General features: G+C 37.2%; 1 protein-coding gene across 14 annotated transcripts in view; it reads right to left on the reverse strand.

The window, feature by feature from the left end:
- Nucleotides 1–341: 341 nt before the first annotated feature.
- LOC141417502 (cAMP-responsive element modulator-like) overlaps nucleotides 342–13,435 on the reverse strand; it is a 59,960-nt gene continuing 46,866 nt past the window's right edge. For 6 of the 14 annotated variants that reach the window (XR_012442126.1, XR_012442128.1, XR_012442127.1 and 3 more), the window contains 4 exons: nucleotides 12,199–12,409; nucleotides 11,672–11,822; nucleotides 11,386–11,542; nucleotides 10,737–10,840 (listed from right to left, as the gene is read on the reverse strand). Coding sequence is in view for 7 of the 14 variants with exons in the window: in XM_074056447.1 (XP_073912548.1) it covers nucleotides 1,005–1,149; nucleotides 6,717–6,873; nucleotides 10,667–10,673 (309 nt within the window). In the remaining 7 variants the exon portion in view is untranslated. Of the gene's footprint in view, nucleotides 1,561–6,716; nucleotides 6,874–9,869; nucleotides 10,703–10,736; nucleotides 10,841–11,385; nucleotides 11,543–11,671; nucleotides 11,823–12,198; nucleotides 12,410–13,435 lie in introns of those variants that run through there. The other 8 variants (XM_074056444.1, XM_074056443.1, XM_074056442.1 and 5 more) reach the window with 5 other exon arrangements.

Genomic DNA, 13,435 nt, shown 5'->3' on the forward strand with positions numbered 1-13,435 from the left:
CACTGCAAAGCCTGACCTCCAGTCAATGCTCTGGACCCTCCTTCTTTAAAAAAAATATATTATTTTTTAATTTACTTTGCAGTTCTGGGGATGGAACCCAGGCCTAATGTGTGCTAGCTGAGCTCTAGTGACAGCTAGCACTCTACCATTGAGCTACGCCCCCAGCCCTGGGGTTGTCCTTCTGGTGAGACAACAAAAGTGTTTGCAAGGACCATGACCCAATGTCCAAATCAGCTCGTACCATTGAAGGTGTGCAACAGGATTCTGATAGGCTTTTTACCCACTCTGAATAGTAAAAATAAGCCACTTTCATGAGGTAATATCAAACCAACACTAAGAACTTCTGCAAGATCATTTATATTACACGATAGAATAAAAAAAAAGTGGTAAATGTTCAGCTAGTTAAATAAGCACCAAACACTACAAATTGCAACCAACATGGTTCTATTAAAAACTGTCTTCAACTATGGCATTCAAGGACAGCAATACAATATTTTCTTTACAAAGCCACTAATATAAAAATCTGAAAATGCCATCAATTCATTTCTAGACTATTCTCATATAAGTATTAGATATATTTTCTTGCAATTCTTTCCTGAGGTATTTTTTGTGGTTTAATTTTATTGTACTGCTGGATGCATCATCTTTGATCATCCTTTCCTAAGGTGACCATTTAAAGACCTACAAAACTTTCTATTGCATAGGACACTCTTCATGACACAGGGTTTGGGAACTACAAATATGTAGCATTGGAATAAGTCTTACAAATAGCTCATTTTAAGAATTTGTTACATACATTTTTACACTTTTGTCTCTTTTTTAAAAATTGAAAGTTATAGCTAAGTATTAACTACATACAGTGAAGCATTTTAGGAATGTTGGAGATTAGGAAGTAAGATGAATGATACAAAGGAAAAAAAGCCATTATTCTTGCCGGCTATATATTGTATTGCCTTGAAAAGCAACTGTACATGTTGTAATCAGTTCATAGTTAAATATTTCTACTAATCTGTTTTGGGAGAGCAAATGTCTTTCAAGGTTTCAAGTTCCTCTATAAGCTTCTTGTTCTGAACTTCCAGCACTGCAACTCGACTCTCCAGACACTTCACATATTCTTTCTTTCGACGTCGACATTCTTTAGCAGCTTCCCTGGAAAAAGTAGAGGCAAAGGCAAACAATTTTTTTTTTTTTGCATGCTATTGACAAACAAGTTGAAGTAAGCTTGGTAAATGTGGTCATAGTTGCAATTCAAATCTTGGAACAAGATTCCCAATTCAATTTCACACACTAAGCCAAACTGGGTTCTTAGTTAAGGGTCACAAGTGTCCCTTGCACAAGTCCACATGGTGATGAGAAGTGCTGCATCGCCTTCCTTGATTAGAGTTCACAGTACACAAGGTCCAAGTCAAAGACAGTTACTCTGCTTTATGGCAATAAAGATCTTTGAGGGCCTTGAGTTCCTCAATGAGGGTCTTGTTTTGGTTTTCAAGCACGGCCACACGATTTTCAAGACATTTGACATAGTCTTTCTTCTTCCTGCGACACTCCCGGGCAGCTTCCCTGGAACCAACACAAGGCAAATGACTACAGGAATGACTTTCCAGCACAATCCAGAATGGCTCAATGAACTTCTGCCCCCAAAATCAACAGCCAATCAATCCTAGGAAAGTATTGCACAAAGCCACACAACAAACAGATCCAAATACATGCCTTTCTGAAAGACAACAGAGCATAATCAATTTGACCAAATGGTGTTTTCTTGGAGCACATGTCCCATGATGACAATGACTAGAATTATATTTGGTAATGTACAACAAAAGGACCACCTTTCCAAGTAGAACTCCTACAAAAACATTTATAGATCCTTTCAATCCTCTAAGTTATTCTTTGTCTTCCAAAAGTCACACCTATTCTATCACAGTGAGTAAATTTTATTTGGTCTAAATGACCAAATAAACTTCTCAGCTATGGAAAACACCTGTTTCTTCTATTAATAGTCACCTCAGTTTTCAGGCCTTGCCTGAAGTAAAATTCAGAAAACTTAAATGCCAATATTTTGTATTCTTCAAGACTAAATACCAGTAAAACAAGAACAATCACGACTGCAAAAAACAGGTTTTTTCTTTTTGCTAGAAAACACAACATGGATAAATTACAACAGTAAACAAAACATGTACATTTTTATAAACCAAAATGAAATGAACAGTGCTTCTGAAAATTAAAGAATGGGGGTCACACATTACAGCAGTCAGTAATTCAGACAAGCCAACAAATAATGTGAGAACACAATTAAAATTATGAAAAAGGAAGTGACTGAACTCAAAAGCACACAGTAAGACTATTCGGTAAACATATTCATTTAACATGCAATATGCTGAATTTTAAAGCACTAGAAGCAGCTCAAAGGAAAGGACAGACCAGCAGCCAAAACAATAAGCACAAATAAATAGATGATTTAGTAATTTTCATGCCTAATTCTACCCCAAAGCAGTATCACCAACATTTTCTGTCTCCTTTTTTTCAGTGTGGGAAGGGATAACAAGTATTTTGCTTAAATTCTCTTTAAAAGATATCTTCTAATAACAGCTTTATTTTAGAGTATGCAAATATAGAATAACTAACATATATTGTCATTCAACTACTATTTTTAACAAAGTAATGTTACATGTCTAAGTATGAGTTACTGTAATGCCAATCAGCATTGCTACAATCCTTAACCATGACACATACAACAGAATTGGTCATTTGTTCTATTTTTAGGATAGTTGACTCTCACTGACTGGATATTTGTGTTTTCTCTATGGAAAGCAAGAGTCAGCAGAAAAGAAACCTTGAAATCCTAATGGACTGCAGGAAAAGAACAACCCCTACTTCCTAACCAAGAATAATGCTCTCATCCTGTGAACTCACAAAGTTCTCAACTTCTCAATTGATTAACAAAAAATTTTTTAAGATGTTAATAGTTAATTGAACCTGAAAAATAGTGATGAATTTAACCAAATGATGCACAAGAAAAAGAATAAATACAAACACACAGATCTGCCACTTTGGGAACAGAATTCAACTCTCGTTACAGAGAAACTAAAATTCATTTTCAATAACAAGGTTTTCATGATTAAATCATTACACTAAATTCTAGATCTAGAAGGAAGATAGTCATTCTACAGAAGAAGTTACCACTAAATGCATGTTTAAAAACCTAGCAGCAATGTTATGTGGTCCTTAATTATTAAAAGTTTATTTTTTTATTTCATTTTTATAAATGTCTATACTTTATATATATTTTGTGTGTGTGTGTGTGTGTGTGTGTGTTACTAGCATCAAATGTTCCAAGCACAAAGCCTTGACCAATTACACCACTGGATGGCACATTCCTAAGTACTTCTCAGCTATGGAAAACACCTGTTTCTTCTATTAATAGTCAGCTCAGTTTTCAGGCCTTGCATTTGAATGCAACTAGCCCCAGCATGGAGAGGAAAAAAAATATATGGCAAAGAGGAGAAGGTGACCAGGTTGTACAGAAATAAAGACTGTTGCTGTATTGGTAGAAATAAAATTAAATATATATTACAGATACCAGCCAATGTACAGGACACATCTTTCATGTTAATTTTAAAACCTATACACTTTCCATGAAGTCAAGTCTGAAGCTGACACTGAGGTCTTTTTGAGGCAACCCTGGTGTAAGGCAAGGGTCTACCACTGAGCTACACCCAGGTTCTGGAATAAAGACTGCCTGATTGGGAGGTGAAGACAGGGGGATTATGGTTTAAAAGCCAGCTTGGGGAAAAAGTTAGAGAGACCCTATCTCAAAGAAAAAGCAAGCTGGGTGTGATGGCACATGTCTGTAGCCCCAGCAACAGCAGAGGTATAGGTAGGATGATAGTCTGAGACTGGTTCCAGGCAAAAAGTATAAGACCCTACCTGAGAAATAATTACAGGGAAATGGGTGGGGGGTATGGCTCAAATGGTAGAGCGCCTGCCTAGCAAGTTTAAACCCCCTAGTACTTTCTTCCCTTCCCCCCCAAAAAAGAAGATTGCCTTATTTCATATCGTAGTTCTTCAGTTTGGGCTATGTAACCTTGGCCAACTTATTACTTGGCCTTTTCAACCTCAGTTCCTCACAGGAAAGTCTTCAGGGGTTGAGTGAGCTAGCTGCGAGTTTTGGCTTTAGTCACTCTCCCTTCTTCCTGCTGGTGCCATGCAAGAGTGGTACAGTGGCTATGCTGGACCCTGAGGGTAAATGGGATCTGCAGAAAGAGAGAGCATGGAGGGGGTGCCCAGCTAGGACAGGATGCTGTGATAAGATTTAAAAACCTCCTACATCTTGCCAACAGCTCATTCCCTTATTTGCAGCACAATCACAAATGGTAATAGTTATTATTTATTAGACATTTTAATACAAAATGTCACAGTTTTTCCCTTAGGGAGATCTCATATATGGGGGGGAGGTGGCTCTGTGGTACATTTATATGATCCCACTTTTTGTTTATCTCACCTTAGTATTTCTACTGTAAAAATTCCAAAATCTAAAAGCGAGGGGGTGTGGCTCAAGTGATAGAGCACCTGCCCAGCAAGCAAAGTGCCCTAAGTTCAAACCCCAGTACTGCTAAAATTAAATAAACAAACAGAGAGTAGACTATAGTGACAAAAAGGAAATAGAACTATTTTCCTTGGGAAAAACAAGACATCGAGGAACAATGTTGCAGTTTGATTATTAGAGCACTTTATATTTCTAAACTGAAGTTTATAATGTATTTTATGACCAGAGAGGCAAATATATTCACAGCTCCTGAAACCTCAAAAAAAATATAATTTTAAACAATCCATTTTTCTCCACCAGTTCAAAGTAAGGATTTTTTTTTTCTTTTGAGACAGGGTCTCACTATGTTACCCAGGCTGGTTTTGAACCGTGGGCTCAGGCTATTCTTCTGCCTCAGCTACCCAGGTAGCTGGGGCTACAGGTAAGCACCATCATGGCCAGGTTAAGATCCCCCTCCCCCCAGTGGTGCTAGGAATGGAACCCAGGGCTTTGTGCTCACTAGGCAAGCACTGTACCACTGAGCTACACCTGTAGCTCCCAACCCCCAGGCAAGACTGCCACAAAACAAGTGTGGTCTGTGTGAGCCCCACCTATTCATCCCTTTCAGGACTATGAGCAAGATGTTATGCTGGCATGGATGAGTGGCTTGGTAAGCCTTGGGTAGGTGCTGACAAAGATGTGCCCATTCTTGGCTATCCGTTCAGTTGTCTAGTATACAAAACTCCATCCAATGATCAGTGAAACTACTGAATTTGAGAACCTTAAGGATTCCTATAATATATTGTTGTGCCATTTATCACCAATAAACCAAATATAGCTACTTCTGCTCACACTCAGTTACAAAGGACAGTGATGAACTCAGAACTGAATATTAGGGGCTCAGTGACCACAATGTATAGATGAACTAGGTCAGTAACACCTGTCAACTCCACTGTATGGTACTGATGACAGGTAAGACAATGGCCCCAACTGAAATGTTTTATTTCCTTGCAAAACGCATATTACTTAACACCTACATATAGATGACAAGACTACTGGGAAACTCTTAAACAACTTGTTCATTTTGCAAATCAAGTTGATTTGCACCATTCTCCATAATAAGAACAAAACCAAAAATAATATGCAAATCAAATTAAAATTTTGGAGTTTAAATTTTAAAAATATTTGGGAAATTACCATTTTATGATGTGCTGATGCTTAAAAATAAAACTGCAGAGCTATGGAGCAAAAATAAGTGAGAGAGAGGACTTTGCTCCCATTTCCTTTGTGGGGAACAGGAAATGTTTCTCTCCTCCCACCCCCAATCTTGTCCATACTTTATCCTGTTATACTAAAATGAATTCTTAAAACTTAAAAAAAAGTGAGAGAAAATGAGTGAGAGTAGGTTGGAAGCACATGTACTATACTATTAGTGGGCATCTGAGAAGTAGGAGGTATGGGCGATTTTTTTTTTTTCTTGGTGGTACTGGGGTTTGAACTCAGGACCTCACAATTGGAAGGAAGGTGTTCTACAACTTAAGCCACTTAACAGCCCTTTTTTGTGTTGAGTATTTTCAAGGTAGGGTCTCATGAACTATTTGCCCTGGGCTGGCTTCAAACAAAGATCTTCCTGATCTCTGCCTCTCAAGAAGCTAGGATTACAGGCACCCAGCTTTGGCATGGGTGATTTTAATTCTTTTTGTTATTTTGTGTTTGCATGTGACTAGAATTTGTCAGAATAATATGTATTTCATCATAACAGTGAAAAAACAAAGTTATAAAATAGATAAAAGGATAAAAGAACTTAAAAAGAAATGTTTTAACATTTAAATTTATTTGGCTAATATAAAGGAGCTCAAATTATACTTGTCACAATACCACATTACAAAGTAAAACCATATGCAAAATAAGTGTTTGTGATAAAGTCTATTCTTATTTTTTAAAAATAACTGTATCTTTTGAACATTACCCTTACAACACTCAGGGATACACTTCCTGCTAATGAAAATAGTTTAATGACTGGGAACTCAACGCCTGCTAATTCTCACCAATTGCAGAGCACAAAGCCACAAGCAATGCCACATAACACTGAGCTTGGGAGAAAGGGCTTAGCAAAAGTGTAATATTTTTAAAGCTCCCCGGTAACAATCATGTGACCCTCAGGTGGTTTCTGTTGTCCAGTGAAGTCTCCTACCTGTTTTTCATTAGCCTCAGCTCCCGTTTACGTGTTGCTTCTTGGGCTAGTTGCTGGGGACTGTGCAAACTTCCTGGTGAGGTGGCCATCACTACCCCCTGTGGCAAAGCGGTAGTTGGAGCTCGGATCTGGTAAGTTGGCATGTCACCTGTGGCAGCTGCAATCAAACACAACATTACAAGTTTAAATAAACAGTTTTCAAGTTCATATTTCTGTAAAACTAACCTGGAAGTAACATATTTCTTATATGTCAATAGAGGTGACCTTGTCATGTTGAAGATGATTACTCTGAGATTACAGAAATCTTAAATATCAAAGATGCCATTCAGCATTGGGAACAAGACATGCATTCACCACACTCTCCGTATTTAAGATAGAGAACTGTCAATGCATTTCAGACAATGGCTAAAGTGGACAGGTTTTTAAACTAAGAGTTCACTTAGGTTCACATCAGTGGTGTGCAGGTAAACATTCAAGAAACATCTTGGGGAGAAGGGGAGGCCTGATCTGATTCCCACAATGGAAATACTTTCACAGTGACCAATTTTATTAAAGCCACCACTGTGACTTCACTGAATGTAGAGCTGGGAAGAGACAAGCAGTAAGTGGTACACCATACAGATCAACATGTGAACAACCTCAAGAGCACGGAAGAAAAAAATCATTAGAAATCGTGTTGCTTTTTGTGTAATGTATGTGAGTGTACATGTTTAATTTGTAATAATGGCTGTTTTAACAACCAGTTCATAAAATGCTGAAGTAGCAGTTGGCTCTGACAAGCAGTGTATGCCAGCTTTAGCAGTACATCACTACCCTCTAAGTGTACCAAAGTGTTCCCTACCCTATACCATGCCTGAAAAGTTACTGAAAGTCCTACTCCAAGAAAGTGATGGAGGCCAGGGAAGGAATCCAGTTTACTGCAACTGCAGTTAACAACAAAAACCCCAGCATAACTCTTCTTAAAACTGGCTTCTCTAGGGAGAAGTTTTTGTCTTGTTTTTTAAGGTAACACATTTCTAAGTGTTCACTTAAAATATTTTCTAAGAATAGTATAATCATACAGTTAACAGACAGATTTAATATTTACTTAATATTCAGGTTGATAACTAAAAGAAGATGTTCAAAGTTTCCTAATTTATATTCAAAATTTGTCTATCAACTGCAATCAACGTAGCTTCCTAGAAAAGACGGATGGATTTGAGTGGTAAAATATGTTTCTACCACCAACACTGCAACTTTGAGAGCGTGTGGTCCAGAGTTAATCTGATACTCTGATGATATATTTCAAAATACATACTCTCTCAAAGCTAATTGCAAGAAAGGAGTTAAAAACAGTTACTAAATCCTACAAAATGGATCCAAACCGAATGCCAATCAAAAGAGGAAATACAGTACTTCCATATTTTTACATTTCAATGGTATTATACCCATTGAGTAAGAACTGACAATTTTCCACAATGGGAGACAAAGACTTTTTCACCTAAGTGGAATACTGTTATTGAAAAGGAAAGAAAATAGTCAAGCAGTTTCAAAAGTTAAAAACTAAACAATCTGTTTGCATCTAATTGGGTAAACACTTTTCCACCTAGGGTTTGAGGATTAGGTGAAATAAAGAAAAATCACGGCTTTTAGGGAAGATTGCCTAAGACTCAACATAGAATTAATTAAAAGGCCATTTGTAAGAATGTACTGCCTTTTCCTTTCTTTCTTTTTTTTTTGGTGGCACTGGGGTTTGAACTCTGGGCCTCACATTTGCTAGGCAGGCAATCTTACCACTTGAACCATTCCTCCAGCCCTTCCTTTTCCTTCTTTACGTAAGTTTTGAAACAATGGCAATAAATTGTAACTGGGATTAATGATCACCAGTCAAATCTCTATTAATAAGCTTGGGAAAGGTCCTAAATTTGGTTTTGTGACTATTCAAAATAGTACATGCACATCTCACTATATGTGTGGGAAATCTGCAGCTTTGGGACAATGCAGAAAAAAACAGTTGTAAACTTACTACTACAAGATTTAAAAAAAAATTGTGATCATACTGCAGAGGAGATGGGATGGAACACAGAACAGCACAGTCCTTCCCCGTTTTCTCTTTACCCACATCCAGGGAAGAAGGTTCGGGGATGATAAAGGCTGAAACAATGCAACAGCTGGGGGCTGCGTGGGCTTTCTAAAATTGGAACAATAGCCAGTGACGAAGGAGAAGTGTACATGTCACCGCACTGACATTTGCAGGCTGTCTGGATGCAGACCTGGCTCTAGGGTTGTTCTGTCCTCACACTGCTCACAAAGAAGGGCAAAAACTGCTATAGCAATGAACCCAGGAGCTCAGTCCACTCTAAATTTTGTACACATTTGCTATTTTCTGCTACAGGAAGGAAGAGCAGAATGCCTATGTGATATACAAAAGTATCCTTTTTTAAAAAAATAAACAGGGAAGGAGGAATGTAGGAATACTTTACAGATGAAAATGGATACCAGAAATGGTTCCAAACAACTTTTGCCTGTTTCCAAAAGCCACAGTTGCCCTTGAAGGACCCGATTTGACAGTATGAAGGATGGATGGCAATTCCAGATGAAGCACTCTTAAACATTTTGAGCAGTAGCTCCAAAAAATCATTTACTTTCTTTGAAGGGGAAAGATAGACCTGGTTTTATTAGCTTTGGGCTGTTAGATGTTTTATAAATATAGCAGATATTCATTTTATTTGCTTTAACACAAGTCAAAGCCCACTAGTTCAAGGTACAAATATGAATTAGCATAAATTAGGTAGAATAAATTTCTGGGTTAGCTCAAAGAGTTTAGAAGATAGTATACTTCTAATGGTAAAAGGATAAAATTCTATACATTCAAAGATAATCTAATTGGTAAAGTACATTTAAAAGATATGGGCAAAGAGAATGTCTTCTTTCTGAGAAAATCTAAGTGGCAAAAAGTTTTATTTTTGAAATAAGTTATGAAAAAGTGTTTACATTAGTGAGCTTCAGTTTGCAACAAGAATTTGGTGGTAACTTAAAGCAGATTAGATACAAAGAATCATAGTTTAAAAAAAACAAACAAAAACACCCTACATTCTTTGATGACAGTTTTTTATTCCATTACCTTACAAAGGTCAATTCCTAAAAAGGTTCAAAATTACTTTTTATTCTAGATTTTCTTTTTTTTTTTTTCTTTTCTTGAGACAAGTTCTCACTATATGGCCCAGGGTGGCCTTGTGGTCTTCCTGCCTCAGCCTCCTGAGTGCCGGGATCACAGGGGTGCACCAACACTCCCAGCTTTAAGATTCCATCTTTATTTCCTGAAAACATGTTGGGTCATCAGGGAGTACTTAAAAATTATGACTGAAGGTAGATAACAAGGAAAAGATCTTTATATGCTAATTTTATTCTCAGGAAGCAAAATCTTTCAGAGAAGTCTGGGACAGAATCTTTTCATATTGGAATGCCCTAGAACTGTACTAGCACAGTACTTGGGATGGGTACTTCATGAATTTCTGTGTGCACTGTGCAGTAAATTGTGAACTTCCTAGGGTTTCTGCACAGCCCACTGTCACTTGGAATGTGTAAATGAGCAGCCTTTCCTGTAGACACACTATTTTAGCTGTATTTAACCTTAAGAATGGGAAGTCCTACAAAATGCTATGTGTTTATTTCAAGAGCCTTTCGTAACAAAAGGCACCATATTTCTTAAATCTTCCCTTAGATATACTTTAGTGTCTAACCTGGCATTTTAAAAGCAGAGGGTTCTATTTATGTGGTCCCAACCATATAAGTCCTGAGATGAAAAATAAATTCAGGATTTTGGTATCAAAGGTTTCATGGAAAAGATATTCCTAGAACTCTCAATTCTGGTCATTAACTTCATACCTCTCTTTGCAAGCTTTAAACACCGTACAGCAGAAAAAGCATGGGATTTGGAGTCTGGGTTCTAGTCCAGCTCTGCCACTTACCAGCCATGTGACTTGGGGCAAGTTCAGTTTCCTCATCTGTAAAATGGGGACATATTATATCATTTCATACTCACGATAAACCCTGCAATGTATGTCACAGTGTCTAGCACAGTGCCTGGCACATGGGAGGCATTCAGCATTTGTTAGTTCCCTTCCTCTTCCCTTCCTTAAATTCTGAAAGACAATGTTCCAAATTATCTTATACTGTATATTAGTTAAAAGGCTTATAACATCCATAAATAAAAGCTCCCCTGGAGTTTCCCTTCTAACAAACCCAAGGAATTAAAATGTATGGCTCTTATTCCTTATTTTGTCTAAAAAGTTTTAAAATTTATAATACATTATATCTATCCCTTTAGAGAATAAATTATTAAAAGGTAACATAAAAGTATCCTTTTTGAGCAGAATTATTTAAAATAGACCCTCAAAGGTGGAGAATCACAAATGACCAAATGATATACTGTTGTCAGACTAGTAAGAAGATATATTCTTAAAATTAATACTAACTACTTCATTTTATTTCTAATACAGTGACTGAAAAGTTTTACATTACAAATGTGGGTTGCATTGTATTTGTACTGAACAATTTTGATCTATATGTTCAGAGTCTAGATTACTTAAAATTTCCATTCTTAATGACTATTTAGTATTACTAATTTAATTCATTCTTTTAAATGAAAGTAATTAATGGCTATTAATCATGCGGAAGTGACACTAACCTCAGTCTTCTACTTGACTTAGAAGCCTGTGGTAAGGACTTTCTGATGTACTGTGATTTTGCTACTTCAAATTCTGTTTTGTTTCATTTAAGGCTGATAAAGTGTTTTGAAAGTAAAAATTAAGTTTCCCAACATCTCTGGGAGATACTCTGTGAACCTGAAAATAGAAATAACTTACTTTGTGACCAAAAGCAATACCCAGGAAACCAAAATTAAACTAGTTAAGATATCACAAGCATTTTACAAGCAATTAAGCCTTTCATTTACAAAGGGGAAACTAACATACCATGCATTCTGTTGGATTTCACGAACTCTTTCTCTTCCTTGTCGACACTGGAGGGACGCCAAGTAAACTTCTGAATGTTTTCATCAAAATACCCACTCAGATTCTCATCGAAGACTGTGAACAATAGGTAAAATTCCTTGTCTATTCCTTTCTACAGAGAAGAAAGAAACATACACAAAAAACTTGAAGGAATTCATAGCACTGTTGCACTTTCAAAGTTCATACAAAGTAAATCACATTTCCATGTAGAACTCTGAAGATTCCAGAATCAAAGTAAGACATAGCAGAATGAGACCCACAGAGTCCCAGCTATAGCAAGCAGAAATGCTATAATCCTGGGTGGGGTTTAGTTACTTCAGAAATTTAAATCGTAAGTTAAAAAATAATATCCTCATTATGAAGTCAATTTCAAGAGGAAGAGACATTGATCCTATAACTGACTCTTTATCACTAGCTAACCTCTAGCCACATTGCTGGTCCCTCCCACATACAACACTGACAACAACTTGGTGGCATTGATGACCTACCTGTGTCCCATCAGCATTGAGAACATACTTTTTACAGACTAGCAAAGGTCCTACAGGCCAGCACTGGTGTCCTTGATTGCCTTAACTGCCAAGAAGTAAAGGTAGGTCAAGCAAGAGGGATCATCATCTGTCGGGCTGACACTTCCAGGTACTGTCCACCTGTATGTGAAGGTTTCACCTGGCTTAACATGTGCCCCTGGTTTCAGAAATCCTGAGGAAACAAGTGAATTTGTTACTGAAAGCAACATCCCAGTCTTGTCAGACTAGGTCTCCAGCCCTGGCCTGCTCTCTGATGCTGACACATTTTGCAGAAGGAAACTGTCTTCTCATACATATTCCATCAGTGGAGGCCACTGCTGTCTTATGAGATAGAAGCTGAAATCAAAGGATTAATTGTAGATTTTACAAATACCAGCATTAGCAAATGTTAAGAGTGATAGTACTCCATTCAACAATTAAATGCAAGTCCAATAAGATATCATTGAGTGTCTTTTATGTGAAATGTATTATACTTAGTCCTGCAGAAAATACCCCCAAGAGTTAAATAAGAACCCTATCTTTAAAGAGTTTCAAATCTGGGAGACTGGGAGCTTGAACAAGCAAATAATCTAAATAACTACAAGACAGAGGAGGGAAGTGAATGTCCATGGTTACAAAGCTGTTAATGGCAAATCTGGATATAAGCTCGGGTCTGTCTGACTTAGAAAATTGCAATTAATTCTCATTTTGTATTACCAAAGAACATATTGAATCTCTCTTACTGGAGAAGGCCACAGATTCTTTTTGCATCATGCCCTATGCTTTGCAAAAAATGCGCCCAATATGTTTTTTTACTGATCAAAGTTTTCTTTATTGACCAAAGTAAATTATGCTCCCAACAAGGATACATCAAGAAACCCTTTTGAACACTGACTCTGTAATTAATAATGAAAGACAGGACTGTAAAATAGGTACAGGCGGGGGTGGGGGATACTTATGGGAGGAAGAAGGTGAGGAGGAGATGAAGGTGTGGGATATGGTTGATGGGCTGCATATACATATGGGAAATAGAACAATGAAACCTCTTGAGATTGCTTTAAGTGGGGAGGGAATGAGTTTGAGGTGGAGCGATGTTGGGGGCGATCTAACCAATGTACAATGTAAGCCTATTCAGAATTGTCCAAAGAATACTCCTTGTACAACAGATATATCCCAATAAAAATGAAAAAATAACTTTTCTGAGCTGAAAAATGAAGAC

Source organism: Castor canadensis, chromosome 15 (assembly GCF_047511655.1).
Source record: "Castor canadensis chromosome 15, mCasCan1.hap1v2, whole genome shotgun sequence".
Taxonomy (NCBI): Eukaryota; Metazoa; Chordata; class Mammalia; order Rodentia; family Castoridae; genus Castor; species Castor canadensis.